The sequence below is a fragment of the Cetorhinus maximus genome, chromosome 3 (assembly GCF_964194155.1).
Source record: "Cetorhinus maximus chromosome 3, sCetMax3.hap1.1, whole genome shotgun sequence".
Classification (NCBI taxonomy): Eukaryota; Metazoa; Chordata; class Chondrichthyes; order Lamniformes; family Cetorhinidae; genus Cetorhinus; species Cetorhinus maximus.
Genome location: NC_135881.1, coordinates 112,998,344 through 113,013,555, shown reverse-complemented (window position 1 = coordinate 113,013,555; position 15,212 = coordinate 112,998,344). Strand labels below are relative to the sequence as shown.

At 45.7% G+C, this 15,212-nt stretch overlaps 1 protein-coding gene across 6 annotated transcripts in view; it reads left to right on the top strand.

Moving 5' to 3' along the window:
- dgkb (diacylglycerol kinase, beta) overlaps positions 1-15,212 on the top strand; it is a 959,831-nt gene that overhangs the window by 241,191 nt on the left and 703,428 nt on the right. For all 6 annotated transcript variants that reach the window (XM_078535051.1, XM_078535068.1, XM_078535062.1 and 3 more), the window contains one exon: positions 14,322-14,396. In XM_078535051.1, the coding sequence (XP_078391177.1) occupies positions 14,322-14,396 (75 nt within the window). The remainder of the gene's footprint in view (positions 1-14,321; positions 14,397-15,212) is intronic.

Sequence of the window (15,212 nt, the reverse complement as noted above, 5' to 3'; positions counted from 1 at the left end):
AGGAAGCGGGGTGTGATGAGCTGTAGTCGAGGTAGCTGTGGGAGTCGGTAGGCTTGTAATGGATATTGGTGGACAGTCTATCACCAGAAATTGAGACAGAGAGGTCAAGGAAGGGAAGGGAAGTGTCAGAGATGGCTCATGTGAAAATGATGGAGGGGTGGAGATTGGAAGCAAAATTAATAAATTTTTCCATGTCCCGACGAGAGCATGAAGCAGCACCGAAGTAATCATCGATGTACCGGAGAAAGAGTTGTGGGAGGGGGCCGGATAAGTCTGGAACAAGGAATGTTTCACATACCCCATAAAGAGACAGGCATAGCTGGGGCCCATGCAGGTACCCATAGCCACACCTTTTATTTGGAGGAAGTGAGAGGAGTTAAAGGAGAAATTGTTCAGTGTGAGAACAAGTTCAGCCAGACGGAGGAGAGTAGTGGTGGATGGGGAATGTTCGGGCCTCTGTTCAAAGAAAAAGCTAAGGGCCCTCAGACCATCCTGGTGGAGGATGGAGGTGTAGAGGGATTGGACGTCCATGGTGAAGAGGAAGCGGTTGGGGCCAGGGAACTGGAAATTATTGATGTGACGTGAGGCGTCAGAGGAATCACGGATGTAGCTGGGAAGGGCCTGGACAAGGGGTGAGAGAAGGGAGTCAAGATAACGAGAAATGAGTTCCCTGGGGCAGGAACAGGCTGACACGATCGGTCTGCCGGGACAGTTCTGTTTGTGGATTTTGGGGAGGAGGTAGAAGCGGGCCGTCTGAGGTTGGGCGACTATCAGGTTGGAAGCTGTGGGAGGAAGATCTCCAGAGGAGATGAGGTCAGTGACAGTCCTGGAAACAATGGCTTGATGTTCAGTGGTGGGGTCATGGTCCAGGGAGAGGTAGGAGGAAATGTCTGTGAGTTGATGCTCAGCCTCCGCGAGGTATAGGTCAGTGCGCCAGACAACAACAGCACCACCCTTGTCAGCGGGTTTGATGACAATGTTGGGGTTGGACCTGAGAGAACAGAGTGCAGTAAGTTTAGAGAGAGACAGGTTAGAATGGGTGAGAGGAGCAGAGAAATTGAGACAACTAACGTCACACCAACAGTTCTCAATGAAAAGATCAAGAGAAGGTAAGAATCCAGAGGGAGGGGTCCGGGTGGAGGGAGAATATTGGAGGTGGGTAAAAGGATCCGTTGAACGGGGAGAGGACTCCTGCCCAAAGAAGTGAGCACGGAGACGAAGACGGCAGAAGAAGAGTCATCTGGCACAATGCTGAACTCTTCTTCCGCCGTCTACGTCTCCGTGCTCACTTCTTTGGGCAGGAGTCCTCTCACGTTCAACGGATCCTTTTACCCACCTCCAATATTCTCCCTCCACCTGGACCCCTCCCTCTGGATTCTTACCTTCTCTTGATCTTTTCATTGAGAACTGTCGGCGTGACGTTAGTCGTCTCAATTTCTCTGCTCCTCTCACCCATTCTAATCTGTCTCTCTCTAAACTTACTGCACTCTGTTCTCTCAGGTCCAACCCCAACATTGTCATCAAACCCGCTGACAAGGGTGGTGCTGTTGTTGTCTGGCGCACTGACCTCTACCTCGCGGAGGCTGAGCATCAACTCGCAGACATTTCCTCCTACCTCTCCCTGGACCATGACCCCACCACAGAACATCAAGCCATTGTTTCCAGGACTGTCACTGACCTCATCTCCTCTGGAGATCTTCCTCCCACAGCTTCCAACCTGATAGTCGCCCAACCTCAGACGGCCCGCTTCTACCTCCTCCCCAAAATCCACAAACAGAACTGTCCCGGCAGACCGATCGTGTCAGCCTGTTCCTGCCCCAGGGAACTCATTTCTCGTTATCTTGACTCCCTTCTCTCACCCCTTGTCCAGGCCCTTCCCAGCTACATCCGTGATTCCTCTGACGCCTCACGTTACATCAATAATTTCCAGTTCCCTGGCCCCAACCGCTTCCTCTTCACCATGGACGTCCAATCCCTCTACACCTCCATCCTCCACCAGGATGGTCTGAGGGCCCTTAGCTTTTTCCTTGAACAGAGGCCCGAACAATCCCCATCCACCACTACTCTCCTCCGTCTGGCTGAACTTGTTCTCACACTGAACAATTTCTCCTTTAACTCCTCTCACTTCCTCCAAATAAAAGGTGTGGCTATGGGTACCCACATGGGCCCCAGCTATGCCTGTCTCTTTATGGGGTATGTGGAACATTCCTTGTTCCAGTCCTACACCGGCCCCCTCCCACAACTCTTTCTCCGGTACATCGATGATTACTTCGGTGCTGCTTCATGTTCTCATCGGGACCTGGAAAAATTTATTAATTTTGCTTCCAATCTCCACCCCTCCATCATTTTCACATGGTCCATCTGTGACACTTCCCTTCCCTTCCTTGACCTCTCTGTCTCAATTTCTGATGATAGACTGTCCACCAATATCCATTACAAGCTTACCGACTCCCACAGCTACCTCGACTACAGCTCCTCACACCCCGCTTCCTGTAAGGACTCCATCCCATTCTCTCAATTCCTTCGCCTCCGTCACATCTGTTCTGATGATGCTACCTTCAAAAACAGTTCCTCTGACATGTCCTCCTTCTTCCTTAACCGAGGTTTTCCACCCACGGTCGTTGACAGGGCCCTCAACCGTGTCCGGCCCATCTCCCGCGCATCCGCCCTCACGCCTTCTCCTCCCTCCCAGAAACATGATAGGGTCCCCCTTGTCCTCACTTATCACCCCACCAGCCTCCGCATTCAAAGGATCATCATCCGCCACTTCCGCCAACTCCAGCATGATGCCACCACCAAACACATCTTCCCTTTACCCCCCCGGCAGCTTTCTGTAGGGATCGTTCCCTCCGGGACACCCTGGTCCACTCCTCCATCACCCCCTGCTCCTCAACCCCCACCTATGGCACCTCCCCATGCCCACGCAGAAGATGCAACACCTGCCCCTTCATTTCCTCTCTCCTCACCGTCCAAGGGCCCAAACACTCCTTTCAAGTGAAGCAGCATTTAACTTGCATTTCCCTAACTTAGTCTACTGCATTCGTTGCTCCCAATGCGGTCTCCTCTACATTGGAGAGACCAAACGTAAACTGGGCGACCGCTTTGCAGAACACCTGCGGTCTGTCCGCAAGAAAGACCCAAACCTCCCTGGCACTTGCCATTTTAACACTCCACCCTGCTCTCTTGCCCACATGTCTGTCCTTGGCTTGCTGCATTGTTCCAGTGAAGCCCAACGCAAACTGGAGGAACAGCACCTCATCTTCCGACTCGGCACTTTACAGCCTTCCGGACTGAATATTGAATTCAGCAACTTTAGATCTTGAACTCCCTCCCCCATCCCCACCCCCTTTCCGTTTCTTCCCCCTCCCTTTTGTTTTTTCCAATAATTTATATAGATTTTTCTTTTCCCACCTATTTCCATTATTTTTAAATTTATACCTGTAATGCCCTGTCAGTCTTTCCACCCCAACCCCACTAGAGCTGTACCTTGAGTGTCCTGCCATCCATTTTTAATTAGCACATTCTCTTAGATAATATCACCACCTTTTACACGTCTTTGTTCCTTTGTCTGTGACATCTTTTAATTATCTGCTCCTATCACTGCTTGCTTGTCCCCACAGCCACCCCACCCCCCACCTTAAACCAGCTTATATTTCACCCCTTTCCTAACTTTACTCAGTTCTGCTGAAGGGTCATGAGGACTCAAAACGTCAACTCTTTTCTTCTCTGCCGATGCTGCCAGACCTGCTGAGTTTTTCCAGGTAATTCTGTTTTAGTATCGATCTTATACTTAACAAGCTATCTTTAAGAAAAAGAGAAAAAAAGACTAGAAATCTAAACACAAACTAAAGAGCTTACTTTTACTTTAAAAACAAGAAATACTCACCAATCCTACTCACCAATCAGCTGCTCTCCATGCTCTTTCCCCTCTCACGCTCTTTAATGGTCTCACACTCTCTCGCTGTTAAAGGCCCTGCTGCTCTCACACTCTCTTGCTGTAAATGGCCCCGCTGTTTCTCTCACACCCTCTCGCTGTAAATGACCATGCAGCTCCTCTCACACTCTCTCACTGTTAAAGGCCCTGCTCCTATCACACCCTCTCGCTGTAAATGACCATGCAGCTCCTCTCACACTCTCTCACTGTTAAAGGCCCTGCCTCTATCACACTCTCTTGCTTTAAATGACCCCGCTGTTTCTCTCACACTCTCTCCCTGTATATGGTCCTGCTCCTCTCACACTATCTCTGTAAATGACTCAGATGTCAAACCTTTCTGCCCAAGATAAAGGCAGGGCCTCTTCCCTGTGCTTTGTGCAGCCTTCAGACCAAAGTGATTGTCCGACCTCACACTCCCTGGACACATTACTGATGCCTGTATCTCAATGATGCTTGTCATTGCTGCCAGAATGTTGTGGGCGGGCATCAGCATCTGTGACCAGTGACGCTGTGCTCCTGAAGGGTTCAGGTGCTGAAGGCTGGCAATGATTCAGGTGCTTTTAAAGTTTCATACCTGTGTTCCTATGATATGACCCTGGTAACAAGTGAGCTGCCCTCGACCAGACAGGAGTCAGACATTCCCAGAGGCTATGTGAAGACCTATGGAGTGTCCTGACTGCATGTCGTTGTCATCCTCCTTCAATCGAGTGACTATTTGGGCCTCCACTGTGTCTCCATGACAGGAGCATTCTCACAGAGGGTATGTGCATTGCCATAAGCCAGACTGGAGTCAAATGTTCATAGACACAATGTGAGGATCTATGGTGTCTCCTCACTGCATTTCATCATCATTCTCCACAAATCTAGCAGCTATGAGGGCTTCCCGAGCACGCCTGCCTCATCTGACCAGTGCGAGAGCCTCAACACCATCATCGTCGCCTTTGAGGATCTCCTCATCCTCATCCCTGTTGGCGCCATTCTCATTGGAGGAGACATGCAGCTCCTCCATCTCCTCCTCAGCCAGCTCCTCTCCCTGCTGCAGTGCCAGGTTGTAAAGGGTGCAGCAGTGGGGGGGCGACGATGTGTGACACCCTCTGTGGACTGTATTGCAGGGCTCCACCAGACAGGTTCAGGCACTGGAACCTCATCTTCAGCATCCCGATGGTTTGCTCCATGAGTTGCAGTATGAGCCTTGCTAGAACTTTGCTTTGCTGCAGTCTGAGGTCACCGCACGAGTGTCATCAGCCACATCCTCTGCGGGTAGTCCTTGTCCCCGAGGAGCCAACCCTGCAGCTTCTGTGGGCCTTGGAAGACCTCAGGGATCTGTGACCGACTGAGAATGTAGGAGTCGTGGATACTCCCTGGAAACTGTGCGTAGACCTGCAGGATGTGTTTGTAGTGGCCCCACATCAGCTGCACATTCAGCGAATGGAACCCCTTGCGGTTGAGATAGCTGACCACGTGTTGTGACGGAGATCTGAGCCCCACATGAGTGCAGTCGATGGGACCCTGCACCTGTGGAAAACCTGAAATCTGGGCAAATGCAATCGCTCTTGCATCCTGGATGTCCTGGTCCGGGCGAGATGCACAAAGCTGTGTGCCCTCACAAAGATGGAATCAGTGACCTCATGGATGCATTTGTGGGTGAAGGCTTGTGAGATCCCACAGAGATCACCTGTGGGGCCCTGAAAGGAGCCACTGGCATAGAAATTGAGCACTGTGGTCACTTTCACGGCCACTGGCAGTCGATGTCCTTGATGTCCCCATGGCATCAAATCCTGCAGCAGCTGGCAGATGTGACCAACCAGTTCCCTAGACATGCGCAGTCTTCGGTGACACTGGTTCTTGGTCATCTGCGAGGCTGCCCTGTTAGCTTGAACCATGGGGGAGACTGGTCCAAACCCGGATGATGACGTTACCAGGGGCTGTGAACACCTCCAGCAGTGACTGCTCCATGACCAGCTTTAGCACGGAGATTATACAACATGTGGAGTTGTCCAATTGTTCTGCAGTCCACTAAAATGCTCATTACTTTGCTGTCTGTGCCCAAGGAGTACTGGGTGGCACTTTGATGCCTCTGCTTTGCTTGCGTGGGCAGAGAAGCTAGAAGCCAACTCCAATCCAATCCAACTCCTGCCATCCATTCTTAATTAGCACTTTTCTTAGATAATATCACCACCTTCAACACCTCTTTGATCCTTTTGTCTGTGACATCTTTTGATTATCTGCTCCTATCACTGCTTGCTTGTCCCTACAACCACCCCACCCTCAACTTCTCTCCCCCCCGCCCCCCACCTTAAACCAGCTTATATTTCACCCCTCTCCTAACTATACTTCAGTTCTGTTGAAGGGTCGTGTGGACCCGAAACGTCGACTCTTTTCTTCTCCACCGATGCTGCCGGACCTGCTGAGTTTTTCCAGGTAATTCTGTTTTTGTTTCCAATCATATCAATGTGGCTGCACCTGAGCTGTCTCAGCGGCAGAGGAATGGTCACTTTATACAAGGCTTTCCTAATGTTTGTCTGCTTCCCTTGGCCCACCCACCCCTCTCCCCAACTCTGCACGTGTTTATGTGCTACCTTGAACTGCAGGGTGACCCTTGCCCCCCCGCCCCCCACCCCACCAATGCGCCTCAACCTTGAAGTCCAACAGGCAACTTGGCCGAGCCCTCCGCAACATTTCTGTGTACTCATCTCTGAGTTCCCCTCAAATTGTAGCCCGCCAAATGCTGTTGTGAAACACTTCGGCATCAATGCAGTATTTTGTTTTTGTCAAAAGCAGGATATTCATGCTGTACTGATACAGTGCAAAAGCTATCTTGCTTATGTTGGAAAGTTATTTGTTGCAAGATACAATTAGGTTTGATTATTACCTCTTAATTTGTCAAAATGATTAGCATAGAACTTCCCACCATATCCAGAGGTGTGACCTTGCTGTCTGCAATTTGACTGCCATGCAGGTCCTCCAAACTACAGTGACAACACTTCAAACAGTAATTCATTGGTTATGAAAGGTGCCATATTAATGCAAGTTCTTTCTACTTTACTGGATTATATATGAAGTTTATCTCAGACATACAGTGAAAAGGCTTCAAAGCAATTAGAGAGGCAGTATTGGGAGTTAAAAAAAGAAAAATCCATCCAAGAATGGAAAGGATTTTTGCAGCTGTTAAAGCCAATGTTCAGAATAGTGGGCTGTTGGGTAGCCTAGTGACAGATGAGATAATATGGTAACCTTTACAGAGCTCTGATAGTTAGCTCAAAGCCCCAAAATTTTATTGACGGAACCCATGTGGCCATTAGCGCTCCCACTTGAGCAGCCTGGCTGCACCTGGATGGAAAAGGATGCCTTTCATAAATCTTCAGGTGGCTCTAGATCCCAGAAGTATTCTACTTTTCTTTTCCAGCCATGAGGATTTTCTTCCGCAGGTTTCTACAGTGCTTGCATGAGCTGATGGTCCCAACAAGCTCACTTTGGGAGCTAAAGGCTGACCCTTTGCAACCATGGCTCACAACCCAATTAAAAACCCCACAATGCAGCAAAGTGCTAATACAATGAGGCCCATATACCAGCACTTGAGTGATGGGGGAGCACACCATAGGTGTACTCCAGAAACTATTATATCATGAGGAACCATTTGTGCAGGAAGCTAACCTACTGTCCTGGCAAAGTTTCAAAACCAACATCGTCTGCTGTATGCATAATTTTGTAATCAAATGAGAAATGTGTATGTGGCAGGTTGAGGAGGCTCACTGGAAGAGGACAAGGGTAGGAAGGAAGATATGAACAGGATTGATGTCAGGCAGGGAGATTAGTGTGGAACCTTGTGTCTGAAAACCGCTTAAATTAATGGGCACCTCTGCCACTGACCATCTTATCTTTTCTGAAGTACTCCCATATGTTGCTGCAAGAACATGCCATACATTCTGTGGTAATTATGGTTTTATCTAATATGTAGTATACCTTTAAGAAGGATGTTATAAAGGAAGATCACATGATCTCGTGTAACCAATAGAAGAGTAGCGTGGGCTACCCTCTGTAGTCAGTAGTCTGTAGTTAGTGGTCAGTAGTATGGAGATAGGGTTTGATGCGAAAGCACATGAGTAGCTGCTGAGTACCTTTGTAAATAAACAGAATGTTTTCCACCTAAGAAGTGCCTACTGATCAACTCTATCTATAGTACCAACTCGGCCATCCCACAACAAGCATGCAACTGGGATCTACAATTCCAAACAAATTGGCGACGAGGACAAAGCAAGGATAAAGCAAAGATACAACAAAATGGCATTGAGAGTAAAATAAGTTAACGGAAGAAATCAAGAGAAACAAAATTGGGCTGTACCTCACACAGTAATTGTAAGTAGAAGTCCGTTCAAATCATTGAAGCAACCCCCTCACAGAATGCCGCAATTTGGAAGAGTTGATCCTTTTGATCCAGGCACGGACGATTGGTCTCATTACATTGAACACATTGCGTTCTTTTTCCAAGCGAGCGAGATCACGGGGGAAGAGAAGAGGCGAGTGATCATCTTACCTAAATGTGGGAATAAAGCCTACGGCTTGATTCAAAGTTTGATGGCACCCAGTGCCCCAGATTCAAAAAATGTTGATGAATTGGTGGACCTCATGAAGGGTCATTACCAGCCAAAACCCTTGGTAACGATGCAATGGTTCAAGTTTAACTCGAGAAATAAAGCCCCGGGGGAGACAGTTGCTTGTTATGTGGTAAGTTTGAAACCGTTAATGGAACATAGTGAGTTTCTCTAAACAACATGCTCAGAGATCATTTAGTGTGTGGTGTGAATGAGGACACGATTCAGAAGGGATTACTGTCTGTATCAAATTTGGATTTTAAGAAAGTGCTAGAGATAGCACTGACCATGGAAAGCACAGTAAGGGATTCAAGAGCCATACAAGGTGTGCAAAATAGTGCCATCCTCCACGTTGGGTGGGAAGCCCCAGCCAAAAATGGTGTGAAAATGCAAGACTCTGTCAAGAAGTGGGAAACAGCCACTGCTAGCAGAAAAATAAAAAGAAATGACTTAGCAGCGAAAGCAAGGAATAATTGCAATGGATAAAAGTAAAATACTGTGGCTGCTGAAAATCTGAAACAAAAACAGAAAATGCTGGAAAAACTCAGCAGGTCTAACAGCATCTGTGGGGAGAAAAAAATACAGAGTTAACATTTTGAGTCCTTATTCTTCAGCCATAAAGCTGAAGAAGAGTCATAAGGACTCGAAATGTTAACTTTTTTTTCTCTCCATAATTGCATGTTTATTTTGACGATGTTCTGGTGACAGGACTCGCTGAAAAGGAGCTTTTGACGAACTTAGAAGTCTTAAAACATTTCTTGCAAGCTGGAGTGCATTTAAAAAAAGAAAAGTGCATGTTCCAAGTGAGAGAGGTAATCTATTTGGGTCACTGGCTGGATTCACAGGGCCTCCACCCGGTTGAGGAAAAAGTGAGAGCCATAAGAGAGGCACCTGTGCCAAAGAACACCTCAGAGCTCAAATCATTCCGAGGAACGATCAATTAATATGGGCGGTTCTTACCCAATTTGTCTGTGGAACTGGCACCCCTGCATTATCTACTCAAGAAGAACCGATGTTGGTCTTGGGAGGCGCCCCAGAAGGAAGCTTTCATAAAGGTTGCTCTCGTCCAACCTATTAGTGCATTATGACCAGACAAAAGAATTGGTGTTGACATGTGATGCATCCCCCTACAGCAGTGCTCTCCCATCGAATGGATGATGATGCAGAATAGCCTATAGGATATTTATCAAGAATGCTCACTGCAGCGGAAAAGGGACACACAGAAGAAGAAGGCCTGTCAATCATCTTTGGTATCAAGAAATTTCACCAGTACGTACATGGCTGTCATTTTACCATCGTTTCAGACCACAAGCCATTGCTAGGATTGTTCAGCGAGGCCAAGGCTATACCACCCATTACCTCAGCAAGAATACAACAATGGGCTTTAATCCTGGCAGCATACAGTACATTTTTGTACATAGGTCTGGAAATCAAATTGCAAACGGCGATGCCCTTAGTCATTTCCCTTTACAAGAAAATGATGAGGACGTCCCAATTCCATAAGAACTTGTTTTATTGTTAAATTTCTTAGATTCATCGCCGGTATGTGCTAGACAGATCAGAGACTGAAAAGTTGGGACCCAGCAACAAGTGCTACATGGTTGGTCACAAAAGCCTGTATCTGCTGAAATAAAACCGTACTGCAACATGAAGTAACCAGCCAGGATGGTATCTTATTGTGGGGAGCACGAGTGATTGTTCCTCCAAAGGGAAGAAAACCATTGTTAATTGAACTACATAGTGAATGTCCAGGAATTTCCCGAATGAAGACCATAGCACACAGCTATCTATGTTGGCCTGGGATGGATGGATGGAGAAATAGAGAGTTTAGTGAAGAATTGTGTGCAATGTCAACAATTGCAAAGTTGCTTTCAACAGCTCCATTGCACCCTTGGGAGTGGCCAGGAAGGCCACGGGTACGATTACACATTGTTCCCATGAAAGGTTCCATATATTCAATGTTCCTGCTCATTGTTGATGCCCACGCAAAATGGATGGACATATACGAGATCAAGTCACCAACGTCTTCTGCTACAATTGAGAAGCTATGTCAAAGTTTTGCCATTAATGACCTACCAGAAGTACTTGTACATGATAATGGCACAGCATTTACGAGTGCTGAGTTTCAACGGTTTATTAGCTTCAACGCTATCACTCATGTAAAAACTTCACCGTACCACCCTTCCTCAAATGGATTGGCTGAAAGGGCGGTTCAAATGTTCAAGTCAGGCATGAAAAAGTTAACTGGAGATTCCTTAGCAACCAAGCTAGCACACTTTATTTTTCATTATTGGGCCACCCTTCACACAACAACAGGCGTCACACCTGTGGAATTATTGATGAAACTCCACCTCAGGACAAGATTGAGCTTAATAATGCCGAATTTAGAGGGGAAGGTGGAAAGGAGTCAGGGAAGTCAGAAAAGTAGATACGACTGGCATAGTCATAAGAGGAAGTTTACCGTGGGAGAGATGGTATACATGAAGAACTTCGGAGAAGGACCAAAGTGGTTACCGGGTGAAATAAGTGCAGTGACTGGACCTCTATCTTACCACGTGACGGTGGAAGGCCGAGTCATACAGAGACATGTGGATCATCTAAGGAAAAGAGAAACAAATCACGAAGAAAGGATTGTACCAGTGTTCACGACCGGGTCAACGTTTCCTGTTGAGAGAACTCAGCCTAGTACGGACATGTCTGATGTGTCTGACGTATCTGCAAGAGTTGAGGAAACAGATTTGCAGGTACCCGCTGAAGAACCTGATGTTCAGACAGCTCCAGAGAAGGAGGTTCCTGACAAAGCATCTCAAGCTCTAGAACTGAGACATTTTACACGCATAAGGAAGCCCCCAGAAAGATTGAATTTGTAAATTACTTATCTGTGTAAATAATTTGCTATTTTGAGAAAATTGTAAATGTAAAATGCATTTCCGAGTAAAGGGGAGGGATGTGGTAATTATGGTTTTATCTAATGTGTAGAATACATTTAAGAAGGATGGTATAAAGGAAGATCACATGATCTTGTGTAACCAATAGATGAGTAGCGCAGGCTACCTCTAGTCAGTAGCCTGTAGTTAGTAGTCAGTAGTATGGGGATAGGGTTTGATGTGAAAGCACACGAGTAGCTGCTGAACACTTTTGTAAATAAACAGAATGTTTTCCACCGTAGAAGTGTCTGCTGATCAACTCTATCTATAGTACCAACTCGGCCATCCCACAACAAGCGTGTAACTGGGTTCTACAAGTCCCAACACATTCCCTCCACTCAAGTTGAACAGTCATTTCTGTCTCCTCCTGACATGTAATCTTGAAATGGCCTTATCCAACAAACACTGTTCATGGAAAGGGGAAATAAAAACCTGCTCAGTGCACATGTGATTTAAGACCTACACACATGCTTCCCCTATGACCCTATAGGGTGTATTTCTCCTACCCCTCAATGAAAGGCTGCATTAAATGCTCCTGATGAGGGAGAAGCCACTGTGGTGGAAAGTTGGTATTGCAGCAACGTGATCCAGTAAGGTCACATGGAAAGTTAGTACATGAGATAAAGGCCCATAGAGTTTGGGGTAATATATTGGCATGGATGGAGGATTGTTAATGGTTAGGAAGCAAAAAGTATGGATGAATGTGGCATTTTCAAATTGGAAGGATGTAACTAGAGTACCACAAGAATCAGTGTTGGGGCCTCAGCTATTTAATATCTATTTAATGCCTTGGATGAAGAGGCTGAGAGTAATGAATCTACATTTGCTAACAAAAAAGCTAGATGGGAATGTAAGCAGTGAGGAGGACACAGTGAGGCTACAAAGAGATATGGACAGGTTAAGTGAGTGGGCAACAAGGTGGCAGATGGGGTATAACGTGGGGAAGTATGAGGCTATTCACTTTGGTAGTAAGAATAGAAAAGCAAAACATTTGTTATAAAATGTGAAACTACTAAATGTCGATGCTGAGAGGGACTTGGGCATATGCATGCAAGCAACACAGAAATTTAACATGCAGGTACAGCAAGCAATTAGGAAGGCAAATGGCATGTTGCCATTATTGCAAGATGATTGGAGATTAAGAACAAAAAAAGTCTTGCCAGAATTACAGAGCTTTGCTGAGACCACACCTGGAGGACTGTGTGCAGTTTTTATCTCCATATCTAAAGAAAGATACTTGCCTTGGAAACAGTACAGCAGAGGTTCACTAGATTGGGCGGTCCCCGGAATGAGAGAGTTGCAATGATGAGAGGCTGAGTAAATTGGGCCTGTATTCCAGAGTTCAGAAGAATGGGAGATGAAATATATAAGATTCAGAAGGAACTTGACAGGGTGAACGCCTAGAGTTTGGGCCTGGCTGGGGAATCGAGAATATAGGGGCACAGTCTCAGGATAAGGGGGCGATCATTTAGGATTGAGATAAGGAGAAATTGTGATTCTTTGGAATTGTCTACCTCAGAGGGTTTTGGATTCTCCATTATTGAATATATTCAAGGCTGGAATAGATAGATTTTTGATCTCTCAGGGAATCAAGGCACATGGTGGGGTAGCGTGTCAGAAAATGTAGTTGAGTCAGAAGATCGGCTGTGCCTTTCCTCTAGGCTGCTTTGGTATGGCTGGGAGGTCTGCTGTTCCTGTCAGTGGGTAAGAGGACCTCCCGCCTATCACTTATAGTCTAGAGGACGACTCACAAGGACTTGGCTACAATCTCTCAGCCATCAGGGCTCCCCAGCTCCTGGCTACAATCTCTCAGCCATCTGTGGAGGGACAAAGAGAGTTAAAGGGCTGACTTTGAATATCTCCCTAAACACTTGCTATTCATCTGGGGAATGGGTCAGCTGCATTCAAATATTCTTTCCTCCCTTGCAAAGGTCCTGAAAGCTTCAAAACAAGCAGAATAATTATCCACATTTAAAACCAAACCCTTCGCTATGCAATAATTCTTCGGAATTTATATTCTTCCCCACAAAAATACTTGCGCCTCCAAAGAACGATTTCTGATGCAGCTGTCACAGTCCCATGCCAGGGGAACCTTCAAATAGGTGGCTGTGACTGACTTCCGGTTCACAGCCTGCGCCCTCCTGGATGTCCCGCCTTCTGATCACTGATTGGGCATGCTGCCCACCCTTTCTGGATGTGATTGGCCGGCTTCCTTCCAAGCAGCTGTTAATAGGCATTTACATGTATTTTCCAACATCTTTCAAAGGCGGGGTGGAAGTCGGGCGATTCATGCACTTCCAGGTCAGACTCCCGCCCATCGCCAAGGTTTGTAAAACTCAGCCCCTTGTCTTGCCAAACTCTCAAGATTCCGCTGTTACTCCTGAAGTTTGTTTTAAGCTCGGTAAGAACGTTGTAGGGGCCCAATAGATGGACAGGTTGGAGTGAGAATGGGATTGAAAGTGAAAGTTCAGTATAGTATAGTTGTATTAGCAAACTAGTCACTGATAGTGTATTTGGCTTCTATTCAATTTAAACTGTAGACTGACTGATTGTGTTCTTATTCTAAAAATGTGGTGCTGTGAGCATGTTGACTTTAATTGAGGTGACACAATACAAGTGAAAGGGTAATAAAGGATCTGAATCTGCATGGCATCATATGCCTGTTATTATTGTAAACTTTTACATGATAGCATCTGTGATTTACATGATATTTCTTAATAACACTGGTATATGGACATAAGAATATTTAAAGGTTAATACAAGCTTCTCTTGAAGCATTTGCAAAAGGATAACCAAAAACATTAAAAATAGGAATTTAGATTGAAATTACTATTTTTTAAATTAAGATGTTCTTTTCCTCTTCTCCAGGAACTTGACCAGATCATCAGTCAAATGATGCATGTGGCTGAATATCTTCAATGGGATGTGACCGAACTCAAACCAGTATGTAGTTTCGACTATCAATCACTTGGTGGTGCTATAAGAACACTGGTTTACTGCAGTTAGATATGTTAAAAACAAAAGGATCAATAATTGAAGGGATTTCATTTTAAGAAGAACCCTGTATTGGTGAAATTAAGTATTTTTTTAAGTCAAAGCACCGATTGTTGTCCTTGGAGATGTAACTGGTCCTTGACATTGAGACCTAAAGTCCTGCATACTAATCTTAAGTAATGAGTGCTCAGGCATGAAATTGTACAAAAATATTCAGTAACTTGCTCAGACAAGCTCAGACTCTGGACAATCCAGTGTCCCTGAGGAGTAGTTAATGACATATTGATACTTGATGAGCCAGACATTTTAGTCTTCTATCGGCAGTATAGGTTTTCATCAGAAACATCGGTGGGATATTTTTAGCAACAAGATGTACCATAATCTGGAAAAAGAATTTTACCGTAATACTGTAATAAACCCAATTGACGTCATGGCTCTTAATCAGATGTAGTCATCCGTTTAAAAACTTGAGACGTGAATGCTTGCTACAGTCACAAAATTCTGTTCCCAGTGCAATGACCTTTAAGACCACCTTTCCAACTCCACCCCCTACACATACATGCCAAATGCAGCACATACATCAGAAACAATAACCAATAATAGAATAATTTCAGAGCAGTAATCTCAGTGTTCAGGTTACAGTTGCAACACATCTGCTTTTACATTTCATGTCATTTGACCTCCCTTGGTTAAATTGTTGTAATTACTACCAGTCATCTATTATACTCTATGTAATTAGCAGAAATATAAATAATTCTGTATATC